At 40.1% G+C, this 13,937-nt stretch overlaps 1 protein-coding gene across 1 annotated transcript in view; it reads left to right on the top strand.

Annotated features, from left to right (window-relative positions):
• The window catches only part of DNAH6 (dynein axonemal heavy chain 6), a 292,253-nt gene that overhangs the window by 163,787 nt on the left and 114,529 nt on the right, over window positions 1–13,937 (top strand). Inside the window, exons 41-45 of the mRNA XM_004271618.3 lie at window positions 204–335; window positions 5,068–5,239; window positions 5,999–6,145; window positions 6,751–6,824; window positions 9,746–9,900. Coding sequence (XP_004271666.2) covers window positions 204–335; window positions 5,068–5,239; window positions 5,999–6,145; window positions 6,751–6,824; window positions 9,746–9,900 — 680 coding nt within the window. The remainder of the gene's footprint in view (window positions 1–203; window positions 336–5,067; window positions 5,240–5,998; window positions 6,146–6,750; window positions 6,825–9,745; window positions 9,901–13,937) is intronic.

Raw genomic sequence — 13,937 nt, 5'->3', positions numbered from 1 at the left:
TTTTTTCATCTACAAACCGGAGATAACAACAGTGATCTCCTGAGGTGGTTGTGAGAATTAAGTCAGATAATGTGTTGGAAAATATAACACAATGCTGTCCTAGGGTAGGTCCTCCAAAACCGTTGGTTGAGTCCTACTGTTGGGATGGGCACATTGCATGTCCTTCTTTGCTGGGTGACCCGAGTGGATTTCTCTCCATACAGGACGTAACGATTGTATCAGCGTGCGCACCTCCAGGCGGTGGCCGCAACCCCGTGACCGCCCGCTTCATCCGACACTTCAGCATGTTCTGTCTCCCGATGCCCTCAGAGCACAGTCTGAAACAGATTTTTCAGGTGAGGCTGGATTCCAACTTGGGCAAGAGGGGAAAAGAAAACTTATTTGTTCCAAGATTCACACAGAACAGTCCGTTTCTAGGGAGCCCATCCATCATTTCCTCAGCAGAAACCAGGTAAGCACAGGGGCATCTGGGCAGTAGCTGATAGGCATTTGCATCATGGCCTTCTGCGTTTGTGGTCTCAGAGGTAGTTTTAGGAATGCAGAAAGATGGTCAGAACACTGCCCCTACCTCTAAAGAAGGCTATGTCCCAGGCCCTTGACTCTCAGCAGATCTCATCCCTACCCAGCCCCGGCCTCTGTGCTCGTCTCCTCGCTGATCGCCATGTCTATGTCCACTTGCCCAGCAGACACCACCCCTGATAACCCAGCGGGCTCAGGCTCAACACATCAACCCAGAATTCATCATCCCTGCTGCCACCACCCCCCCAGCAGAAACAACCACGCTTATTTCTTCCATCTGCACAAACTTCCCCAGGGGACCACTTCCTCGTCCTTTAACTGGGGGAAATAACTGTGTCTGCCCTGTAAGGGATCAGCAGAAGTGTTCAGAAAGTGCAAGGCATTAACCTAAGTAGAATGATGCGAGACCATGACCAGAGCGAGTATGTCATACCAACCAGCAAAGACGCTCAGAGGAGACAGCCAGTGAGCTGAGTTCTACAAGGTAGAATTGACAGGGGTGGACAGAAACACACAGGTGAATGTGGTCACAGAGGCAGGAAGTGGTAATGTGTGCATCCAGGTAGGATGAGACAGGTGACTGGTCTGAAGAAACTGGCTTTGGTTGCAATCACCCAGGAGCCAAAGAGGCAGTGATACAGGCATAAAGTGAGCCTCTGCATTTACCTGCATCAGCCTCTCCTTCCAATGGGGTCTTCTTAGAGGAGAGAAAGGACCAGAACCAGTACATACACAACAGTCAGCTGGAAAGTGGTTTTCATATTGAAATTACATCCATGGGAAATTATTTTTAATAAATTTGAAGTAGTTCCAATAAGTTGTTTAGGAGCTAATGCCAAAAGGATACATAAGAACTGCCACATTTCGGAAAACTTTTAGTTAGAGAGTACTTTAGAATAGGAAAGGATGGGAGCTTATCTACCATAATTAAGTAGCAAGTACAGAACATGACAGGAAGTGGGTAACGGGGACCAACACAGGTATTAGACTTTTTAAAATCCTACCTTTTGTTGAGAACCTTTATGTGTATATTCTAAAGTTTGAAATGAGTGATTCCCACCATGGTATCCTGACACACTTTGTGATGTGATCAGTGGTGAGGGGGTGTCCCAAGTAACTTATGCCTGATGATAAGGTACTAAATTCGCAAATTATTTTACATTTTAACAAATTCAAGCAAATTCAAAGTTATCCTAACAACAACAACAAAATGTCATTCTTAATGATTCCAAAATATTTTCTTGGGTGGGAGGAAGAAGGTAGAGTCTGAGCTCCTGGAAATGAAACTGATCCCAACTTTCAGCCTCCTCCCTCTGCCTGTGGGAATCACATCTACGGAAATGTGTCACTTACAGGAACATCAGCCAGCAAACACGTTACAGATGAAAACAGGCAGGAACTGCTTTTTCCCACTGTAACTTAGAGGCTATCATTTAAAACTCACCCTAGCCGTGGGTGGTAATAGAAATGAAATGCAGCAAAACTGAGAGATTCTGGGTTGGACTGCATTCAGGTGGGAAGTATATTTTTCTCATTAGCAGAACAGACTGGAGATTTTGTCTGTAGAAAAAAAGGCCTTGGATCCCAAACTTTTTTTTTTTTTTTTTTGCGGTACGCGGGCTTCTCACTGTTGTGGCCTCTCCCGTGGCGGAGCACAGGCTCCGGATGCGCAGGCTCAGTGGCCATGGCTCACGGGCCCAGCCGCTCCGCGGCATGTGGGATCTTCCCGGACCGGGGCACGAACCCGTGTCCCCTGCATCGGCAGGCGGATTCCCAACCACTGTGCCACCAGGGAAGCCCCCAAACTTTCTTTTTAATCACAGCCCATCTAAGCAGAGTTCACAGCCCACCTTTCCTGTCCTTATCGTGTGGAGGAGAAAGAACTTGGGGATTACCAAGAATTGAAAAAAGCAAAATCAATAAGTTAAAGTAAATTTGTTGTTTTGTATATATATGACAGTATTTTTATATATGTAACTATACTATATATTAGATCGATATAGATGTAAACTGTGTTAGTATTTGTGTGATGGAGAATAAGCAGACTGGGATTTTTATTTTTGTCATATTAGGATGGTCCTACTCAACATGAGGTCCAAAAAGGAGCATGTTAAATTCATGTTGGGGGCTCGGCAGGACAGTACCTCAAAAAGATAGTCCTCACAAACTGCTTTTACAAATAATGTTCAACAGAAGGCTCATTGAAAACAAATACTTTGATTTATTTCAAACTATGTCATATATGAGCCCCAAATCTAAAGTCACAGGGGCTGACTTGCAAGCATTTGATATGCATTCTGGCGCCTTCTCCCATAAGTAATTCCAAGGCTAATGGTGATGGGAGTTTATCTATTTAAAAATGTAATATGAGTTTCCCTAGCAACTGGGGCTAGAAGGCTAATAAATACGTACTCTCAGCTTGTGGCAAGTGATATATGAGAAGATCAGAGAGCCATAAGCGAGACTGATGGGAGGACTTATCTTAGATTGGGTAGTCAGGGAAGGCCTCTCTGAAGGACATGTAATATCCAACATGAAGGATGAGAAAGTCCCTGTGAAGCAGAGAGCCCTGTGGGAATGGGTCCTGGGGGAGAAGAGAGCATGGGTAGTAAGGCCAGGGAGGCTGACACAGCATCTCGTGGGGAGAGAGGGTAAGGAGAAGAGGCTGGGCAGGGGCAGAGCATGCACTGGTGGGGGTGCAGGGCCTTATTTCCCTGATTAAAGGTAACAGAAGGGAGATGAGTGGGAATGGAGAGGCCAATGAGTAAGGAGGGAGTGAGGAAGCCCAGATGAAAAGGAGTGAGGGCTGGAATGGGGTGTCGTCAAGGGGAACAGAAGGAAGCAGGCAGTTTCAAGAAATGTATTCAAGAGCGACTGTGGGGGACAAAGAAGGGCAGGTTTCAAAAGAGACTTCTAGGACTTCCCTGGTGACACAGTGGTTAAGAATCCGCCTGCCAATGCAGGGGACACTGGTTCGAGCCCTGGTCCAGGAAGATCCCACATGCTGCGGAGCAACGAAGCCCATGTGCCACAACTACTGAACCTGTGCTCTAGAGCCTGCAAGCCACAACTACTGAAGCCCACGCACCTAGAGCCCATGCTCCACAACAAGAGAAGCCACCGCAATGAGAAGCCCGCGCACCGCAACGAAGGGTAGACCCCACTCGCCGCAACCAGAGAAAAGCCCGCGCGCAGCAACGAAGATCCAATGCAGCCAATAATAAATAAATAAATTTTTAAAAAAGAAGAGAAAAGAGACTTCCAAGTTCCTGATCTGAGTGGAGGGTGGGGCCATACACTGAGCTAGGGAAGCGGAAGGGTGGGGAGTTCACAGGTATCAGTAAGTCGAACTTTCAATATACATGAAGGTGAAAGTCTACAGATTTGTTGGTCATTCACCCATAAAAATCAGAGAGAGGACTTCAGCTTATTTCCAGATAAGTGTGAGCACTCCATGAAGACCCTCTGGACCCACGGCCAGATGAGGTCTAATTACTTGAGAGTGGGTTCACGGTAAGATCACTGGTCAGCTGTGAATGCTGCTCAGGCAGCACCAGACAATCACAGAGGACAGAAGTGAGTCCATTCTGGAGAACATATTCTGAAATGGAAAGAAGAGGGTGTTTTTGTTTTTTGTGTTTTGAGTTTCTTTCATTGAAATGTAGTTGATTTACAATGTTGTGTTAGTTTCAGGTGTACAGCAAAGTGATTCGGTTATATGTATATATATAGTCTTTTTCATATTCTTTTCCATTATGGTTTATTACAGGATATTGAATATAGTTCCCTGTGCTAACCACTAAGACTTTGTTGTTTATCTATTTTATATATAGTAGTTTGTATCTGCTAATCCCAAACACCTAGTTTATCTCTCCCCCAGAAGAGTTTTTTCTTTAATTAATTTTTATTGGAATATGGTTGCTTTACAATGTTGTGTTAGCCTCCACTGCACAACAAAGTGAATCTGCCATACACATACATACATCCCTCCCTTTTGGACGTCCCTCCCATTCAGGTCACTACAGTGCATCAGGTAGAGTTCCCTGTGCGATACAGTATGTTCCCATCAGTTGTCTATTTTATACATAGTATCAATAATGTATATGTGTCAATCCTAGTCTCCCAATTCCTCCCTCCCCCCACCCTTTCTCCCTTGGTATCCATACATTTGTTCTCTACGTCTATGTCTCTTTTTCTGCTTTGCAAATAAGATCATCTATACCATTTTTCTAGATTCCAAACATATGCGTTATTATATGATAATTGCTTTTCTCTTTCTGACTTACTTCACTCTGTATGACACTCTCTAGGTCCATCCACATCTCTACAAATAACTCAATTTCATTCCTTTTTATCGCTGAGTAATATACCGTTGTATACATGTGCCACATCTAGAAAAGAAGAGTTTTAACATCCACATGTCCTTGCACTGTAATTTGGTTTTCTACTTATTATTAGAAAAAGTATCATCAGATCTGGAGTATATGAAAGATAAATTTTGGTTAAAAAAAAAAATCTAACCCTCTCATATTACGTTTCTGATTCTAGGCCATCTTAAGTGGCTTCCTAAATGACTTCCCACCAGCTGTAAAGCAAACTGCATCCAAAATTGTGGAAGCCTCAGTTGAGATCTATAACAGGATGAGTGTGGATCTTCTGCCTACACCAGCCAAGTCTCATTATGTCTTTAACTTGAGGGATTTATCCAAATGTGTGCAAGGTAGTGTATGGAACCTTCATTCTCTGCCCTGCACCCTCCTTCCATTTCCATTCACCCCCAGATCTCTCAGTAGAAGTGTGTGTACATGGGTGTCTGAGACTTGCCTGGAAATCCCATTACAATGTCCCTGTTCAAGTCACCCTCCACCCCCACCCCAGACTGACTACTTCACAGCTTTCCTCAAACCACCCTCCCATTTCTCACTCCCAGCTGGTGGCCTGTCTTCTTTTTCACTGAAAAAAACTAGAAGCAATCAAACCAGAAGGGCCTCCTCTTCCAGATCTCCCAGACATCCTGCATCTGCCTTCCCTCCCACTGCAGTGGTTCAGCTGTCCCTGCCCCTAACATGTGCCAATAGTCCCCCCCACCCCAGTATTGAATCGCATCCCCTCCTGCCGACTCAAGGATTTTGCTCTTATAATTCCCCCTTCTCTTCTGCATTGTCAATGCTTCCTCTTCTATCAGATCATTCGTTAACAGCATAAGACCCTGCTATAATACCTCACAACTTAAAAAATAATTCTCTTTAGGCCCCATATCCCCCTTCTGCTACCCTCCCCATTTTCACCGCTAATGTGTCCCCAGTTTTGCTTTCAAAAAATGAGCTCACCATTATTATATGTGTATATCCACTGGGGAACCATCCATTTCTGGTAGTGTGGGGATAAAGTTGGACTTAAGGATTTCCTCCTTAATTAAACTACTAGATATTCCACAATTGTAGAATTTTTCTTCTTTTCTCCTTTTCTTAAAAAACAGGTATCCTTCAATGTGATCCAGGAACAATAAGAGAAGAGATACAGATATTTAGACTTTTTTGCCATGAATGTCAAAGAGTCTTCCATGACCGTTTGATTAATAATGAAGATAAGCACTATTTCCATGCTATTTTGACAGAAATGGCCAGTAAATATCAATCTTTATATCAATCTTTATTTAGCTAGGTTTTTTTGTTTTTTAGTAGAAAAACAATTTGGTTTCTAATCTTAGCCATTAGACTACCAGGGAGACACAATTTGGTTTCTAAAATGAGCAAAATGAATTGTAAGCATTCATGAGTAAAAGGTTTTTTCTTCATATATTTATATATGACCCAAATATATAACAATATATGAAATAGTATGAAAATCATTTCATTGAAATTCAGGAAGGGTTAATATTCTTAATTCAGTATAGCATTTTAAGTAGAGGAGGGAAAGTAGGAAAAAAAATAGCATTTTGTTGGATAAGAAACCAGGATATTTCTAAAGTATTTCTTATTTATTAATATGTATTCAATATCTGTTATTTAATAAAATGTTTACTAATAGTAAATATTCTTAATCTTAAATCTGGGGGATTATCAACCAGACTAAAGTGGTATGGCATTAACATGGCTTTCCCTCAGTTTCATGTGTACCAATTAGGCTTCTAAATAAAGTAACAGGGGTTATTATTCTGTGTATCTTATTATTAATATCCTGCATTCAAGCTTATTGTTATACTAAGAATTGATTTTGTTTTTTGAATAGACAAACATTTTGGAATTGCAATAGGCCTGGAATATTTTTTGACTAAGCCCATCATATTTGGAGATTTCATTAAGGTAAGTATGTTGTATTGACGACTACATTTGAAGGCTATAAAACATTTACTATTTTCTACTTCAAGTTCATATTCTATAAGAGCTTTGCACATGTGAAGATTAGAGATCTAGACCAGGGGTCAGCAAGCTATGGTCCATAGTCCAAATCCACCCACCACCCATTTTTGTAAATGAAGTTCTATAGGGACTCAGCCACGGCCCATTTGACTGTACTATGTATATGACTGCTTTCTAATGACTAGGCAGAGTGGAGTAGTAGCAACACAGGCTATACGACCTGCAAAGCCTAAAATATTTACTATATGTCCCTTGAGAGAAAAAGATTGCTGACTTCTGATCTAGTTACATTCATTTTAATAATAGTTTGAATCCGAAACCCATCAGGTATTCGATTTGGAAGGAAGCAAAGAGATTTAGTCTCTTAACTCAGGACTCCAATTCCTTTCCTAGAATCCTGTGTAGTTCTTCAGCCTCTGCTCAGAGGTTTCCAGTTATGGGAAGCTAATTAGTTAGCAGTTCTGCCTTCTTCATTTCAGGGTAGCTCTAATTAGTACCAAAATTTTCCTTGTACTAAGTTCCTTAAGTCTGTCCCCCCAACAACATCTACACATAGGCCCTAATTTTACCCTCTAGACCTACCTAGAATAGACTTATTCTAGATGAGTAACATTATTCTATGTTAGAAGACTTCCGTCTAACCACCCTACCTATGTTGACAGATAGCTGTCTTGTTTTACCAAGTTGACTCTTGTTTGGGTACAACATTCCTACTGTCCCTGAGAGGGCAAGGGCCATGTTTGTTTTGTTCACCCTAAATCCCTAGTTTCCTGCACAGAGCTAAGTATATAGCAGGCTCTCAATCAATGCTGTTTAAACAAATGAATGGACTCATCTTTATATCATACACATATGCAATACCTCACCACCCTGATAACCCCTGACAACTAAAAAAAATACTAAACAATTTATTTGTATGAAATATATCTATTTTTTTAATTAATTTTTATTGGAGTACAGTTGCTTTACAATGTTGTGTTAGTTTTTACTGTAAAGCAAAATGAATCAGCTATATATATACATATATTCCCTCTTTTTTGGATTTCCTTCCCATTTAGGTCACCACAGTGCATTAAGTAAAGTTCCCTGTGCTATACAGTACGTTCTCATTAGTTGTCTATTTTATACATAGTATCAATAGTGTATATGTGTCAATCCCAATCTCCCAATTCCCCCCACCTGCCCCCCTTTTCCCTCTTAGTATCCATACATTTGTTCTCTATGTCTGTGTCTCTATTTCTGCTTTGCAAATAAGATCTTCTATACCATTTTTCTAGATCCCACATATATGCATTAATATATGATATTTGTTTTTCTTTCTGACTTACTTCACTCTGTATGACAGTCTCTAGGTCCATCCACATCTCTACAAATGACCCAATTTTGTTCCTTTTAATAGCTGAGTAATACTCCATTGCATATATGTACCACATCTTCTTTATCCATTCATCTGTAAATGGACATCTAGGTTGCTTCCATGTCCTGGCTATTGTAAATAGTGCTGCAATGAAAATTGTGGTACATGACTCTTGTTTAATTATGGTTTTCTCAGGGTATATGCCCAGTAGTGGGATTGCTGGATCATATGGTAATTCTATTTTTAGTTTTTTAAGGAACCTCCATACTGTTCTCCATAGTGGCTGTATCAATTTACATTCCCAGCAACAGTGCAAGAGGGTTCCCTTTTCTCCACACCCTCTCTGGCATTTATTGTTTGTAGATTTTCTGATGATGCCCATTCTAACTGGTGTGAGGTGATACCTCATTGTAGTTTTGATTTGCCTTTCTCTAATAATGAGTGAGGTTGAGCAGCTTTTCATGTGTTTTCATGTGTTTGTTGGCCATCTGTATGTCTTCTTTGAAGAAATGTCTATTTAGGTCTTCTGCCCATTTTTGGATTGGGTTGTTTGTTTTTTTGCTATTGTGCTGCATGAGCTGCTTGTATATTTGGGAGGTTAATCCTTTGTCAGTTGCTTTGTTTGCAAATATTTTCTCCCATTCTGAGGGTTGTCTTTTGGTCTTGTTTATGGTTTCCCTTGCTGTGCAAAACCTTTTAAGTCTAATTAGGTCCCATTTATTTATTTTTGTTTTTATTTCAATATTCTAGGAGGTGGGTCAAAAAAAGATCTTGCTGCGAAATATGTCTATTTAAATGTATTCTTAAAATCAAAATCCGAAGTTTATTTTCAGGTGGTGATTATATTTCCTGTGTGTTTCTAACGATATTATTATCAAATGGGGAAATGAAGCAAAGCAAAAAGAGTAGTTGGACTCTTCTTCCATTGCCTATATGTATTTTAGTCAACGGTTCCAAAGAAAATGTCCCTAGGGCAGTTGCTACGGCAAAGACAAGAAATTATCAATAGGTCCAAACGGACACTCAGTTGCCTATAGTTTACACCAAATATCATGCTCAATGATTTATTTAATTAAATGACTGCTGTGTAAAAACTATGTATAGTTCTGGCATAACTTTTTATAACACAATCTGCCATACATAATTTTAAACAATTTTGCTTTTCTGATGTCAACAGCTTAAGAGCAAAAGTATGAAACCAGAGTAAGTTAAAGTGAGAAAAAATTTCAAATCATTTCTGAGCTTCTGTGTGAGTTTTATTGCGAAGATCATTGAAATTCCAATGTACCACTTGAAGAGGTTGAATTAAATGAATTTTTCAGTTAGCCATGAACGTCTGAGTTTCTTTAAACTGATTTCCTTGGTTTTAAAGCCCTGCTAGCATATATAAGCAAATGATTAAATAAAAATATAGATAAAATAATGTTCCCTCCTAAGGTTATGTATATTATATACATTTATATATCAGAATTGATCCAACTTGGTTCTTCTCCAATAAATCATCTAGTTTGGAGCAGATAAGGCTGACCGGATTTATGATGACATGCCTGATATGGAGAAAATCGCAAATGTTCTACAGGACTATCTTGATGATTATAACCTTACAAATCCCAAAGAAGTAAAGCTGGTGTTCTTCCAGGATGCTATAGAGCATGTTTCAAGGTATAGTGCCATAACGTGCCTAATAATGCATTGATCTAATTTCATTTATATTAAAAGGTAAGGATTAAGTTGTAAAACACTCTTTAAATAGATTGCTAGATGGACAAAGGTCTATTAGCAAATCTTGCTGTAACTTAAAAGGTATTTTGGGGGCTTCCCTGGTGGCGCAGTGGTTGAGAGTCCGCCTGCCAATGCGGGGAACGCGGGTTCGTGCCCCGGTCCGGGAGGATCCCGCGTGCCGCGGAGCGGCTGGGCCCGTGAGCCATGGCCGCTGATCCTGCGCGTCCGGAGCCTGTGCTCCGCGGCGGGAGAGGCCACAGCAGTGAGAGGCCCATGTACCGTAAAAAAAAAAAAAAAAAAAAAAAGAAAAAGAAAAAAAAAGGTATTTTTGATATATTTAAAATATATATGACATGAACATTTTATGGAATCTCAGAGGTCATTATCTTTGCTAAATATTAATAGATTGTTTTGGTTTTTTAAGATGTCCTATCTCATTCCAAAAAAAAGATCTAAAGTTGTTTACAGATATGTACAGTATAACCAGGCTGATTAACATGCATGACTAAAGAAATAGGGGGTTTTGCTTTGTTGATAGCAAAACAAGTTGAATGCAAGGATCATACATTCTAACTGCTTTTGAGTCTGACTCATACCCACTGCAAGTATCCTTTAAGGGTCATCCCCAACACCTAGGTATCCAGCCTGAACGTCTGTAGTCCTTGGGGCATATACAACTTTTTAAAGTGGCTCATGTCCTGTTGAACAATTCTTAAATTGTAAATATGTGTTAAAAGTGTTGAAATGATAAGGTACTACTGTATAGCACAAGGAGCTATATTCAATATCCTGTGACAAACCATAATGGAAAAGAATATATATATATATATATATATGTATAACTGAGTCACTTTACTGTACAGAAGAAATTAGCACAGCATTGTAAATCAACTATACTTCAATAAAAAAATTTTTTAAGTGTTGAAATGACCCTTCAAGAGTAAGTCAAAATCTACTCCCTGTGACTTCTGATATTCATTCCATCCTTTGGAGTGGTAATAATAATAATAATGGCACTGAGTGTGAATATAAACCATGATATGGAGTATCTCATTTAACTCTGATAACACCTCTGTATGGCTCAATATCATGATCTTTCTAAATATAAGGCTCAGAGAATGTTCCAGTGGTCTGTTGCTACATAATAATCCACTGTAATACTTAGTAGCTTTATTTTTTCATTATTTCTCATGGCTCCCAGCCATTCTCTCCTGGGGTCTCTCATGCAGTTGCAGTCAGACAGCACCTAGAACACCTGGCCCATCTCTGCCTCCCTGTGGACTCCACTGTCTCTCCAGCAAGGCAGCATCAGAGTGCAGGGGCTTCTTACACAGTGATTCAGGGCTCCAAAGGCTCGTGCCCCAAGAGAGAGCCAGGCAGAAGGCAAATGGCCTTTCACAACCTAGCCTTGGAAGTCACTCAGCATCACTTCTACCATACTCCGTCATTAGAAGCATCATACAGGGCTACCCAGGTTCACAAGACAGGATCAGAGACTCTATCACTTCATAGGGTCAAAGAGCAAGTAGGACCAGAAACATTATTGCAGGCATTTTTGGACAATACCGTGTGCCACAGAGAGATTAAGTGAATTGTCCGAAGCCCTCTAGCTGGTGAGTGGCAGGCTGGGGATCATATCCAATGCTTTGATTCTAACTTCACTGTAGATGCCTCCGACGAAAATGGATCCACTCTTTTTCCTAACAGCCCTCCAAATATTTGAAAATCATGACCAAGTTCTTCTTAGCTTTACCTTCTCCAGGTATAATTATCCCAGATGTTTCACTATTGCCTATTAGCAGTTATTTCCAGTTTTCAACATACTGAGCCCTTTATAACTTTTCAATGTTTCACTTAAAATGTGATACCCAGATTTTATATAGTATTCTGTGGAATAAGCAGTGCAAAATGTGTGTGAGGACAGGATTTCCCATGGTCTACTACCATGGCAAGATTTTAATTGCTTTGTTTGTTTCTCTTGTCAACTATATTTTAGTGTTGGACCTTGTTAAGACTGACAGATCTCCAGGATTTTTTTTCCATAACCATAAACAAACCAAGTCTTTTGCCCTTCCTATACTTCTGCTATTTAATCAACTCTAATTCAAGGATTTATGTTCATCACAGCTCAAGTGTTGTAACACAAAATAGTTTGTCATTGGGTTGTCAGGATACCACTTGCTTCCCATCTGTCCCCCTGCCAATATACCCACACACTAACTCCTAACAACTTTTATTCCCATAGCTCAAGCAAGCCCTAAGCCTGAAAGAAAAAAGAAAAGAAAAGAATGGCAGAACTCTGGTCTGAGAAACTTCCTGAAGAATAGACCAGATGATAGGCAAAGTCAGCTTAATTATATTTATAATCTCTCTTACTTTTGTGAAGGGGAATCACCAGGCTACTCAAGGTTTGCTTAAAATATTACAGAAGGAAATTAAAAACCATTTGTAAAATGGAAGAGATTTAGTTTTCCTGCAAAAAGGACCACCATGTAAATAACTATGTAGACGTGTTCTCTTTTTTTCTAGAGAGGAATTTCTACTTGTCGTAAGTAAGAGCTCTCAAATACCTACTGCTGATTAGCAGTTGGAAAGGACTTCCATTATGAACAAGAGTTTTGGGAAAATCACTAAATATTCAGCAATATAGCTGATACTACATTTCCATTTGTTAACATTCTAGGTTCTTGTTTTGTTTTGTTGCATAGGATAACTGAATAAAAGCCTTCCCAACTCAGAAAAAATTAAAATTTACTTCAGAGCCTGTGCTTTCGAAGAGCAGTTTGCACCAAGCTGTTTACCTCTTACATGCCCCCAAAGGTGTCACCATATTGCAAGGATGGTCAAATGGATCTCTCTGTTAAAATAAAGTTACTAATTAGGAGAGCCATCTCTTGCCTACTACAGCAGAGAAAATGTAACTTTGGAGGATTCTCAATGGAGGAAGTTTTTTATCCATTGATATGTAAGTTGACAGAAAAGGTAACACTGGGAAGCAGAAAGGACAAGTCATTTGTTTCAAATAATCTCAGATGGAAAAAACAAATTACTATAATGTAAATGAAACTAAGGGAAGAGTAACATATAAAGTGCAAGATATTTATGATATTCAGTATTTTCATCCACTATAGAGCCCTTGTGCATTATGGGAAGAAATAACAAAACATTATTACATATCCATTCAGCCCTCAATTTTATACTCTCAGAGGTAGCTGAGGAGGTATAAGCAAATGATCTGAAGTGTCGTCTGTTAGATGTGCATTGTGATAGAGATATAGCAGTGGCAATAGTACCTGTGGGTCTTAGTTGTTTTAGGGGAGGAGTTAGCAAAGGATCTGTCAAATGAATAAAAAGAAAAAAATGCCCAATGTAAGGGTTATTAGTTAAGTTTTATTTGGGGGAAAATGAGGACTATAGCCCAGAAAACAACCTCTCAGATAGCTACGAGGAACTGCTCCAGAGAGGTAGGGGGGAGGTGATTTTGGTGAAGGGGGTACGTGCAGTCAAGCACACATTTTGGCAGAAGGTTGCTGCTAGTCACAAGGAACAGATGTCTCCATTAACGATTTTAGTGCTTTTCTAGATATGAGAAGATGCAAAAAATTGAGCTCATAAATCTCCTGAAAATAGATATCTGAAGATCTGTTCTGCCAGTTTTTCCCAGAGCACAGAGTTCCTCATTCCTGATCTCCACCCTGAACTCCTTTCAGGGTGTGCTGAAGGTCAGAGACTGCAGTGGTTAGTGACTTCATTCTTGTAGAAACAGGTGGCAAGCGAGTTTTTAGTTGGCAGGTCCTAGGGAAAGGAGCTACAACCTTCTTTCGTAAACGGCCAGATGGTAAATATTTTAGGCTCTGCCACAGACCCTGTCACAACTACTCAACTCTGCCATTGTAACACAAAAGCAACCACCGCCACTCAGTGAATAAATGAGCACAGCTGTGCTCAAATAAAACTTCATTTATGGACACTCATGT

This window comes from Orcinus orca, chromosome 13, assembly GCF_937001465.1.
Source record: "Orcinus orca chromosome 13, mOrcOrc1.1, whole genome shotgun sequence".
Taxonomy (NCBI): Eukaryota; Metazoa; Chordata; class Mammalia; order Artiodactyla; family Delphinidae; genus Orcinus; species Orcinus orca.
Note: the sequence above shows the minus strand (reverse complement) of the source record. Positions and strands in the feature narration are given on the sequence as shown.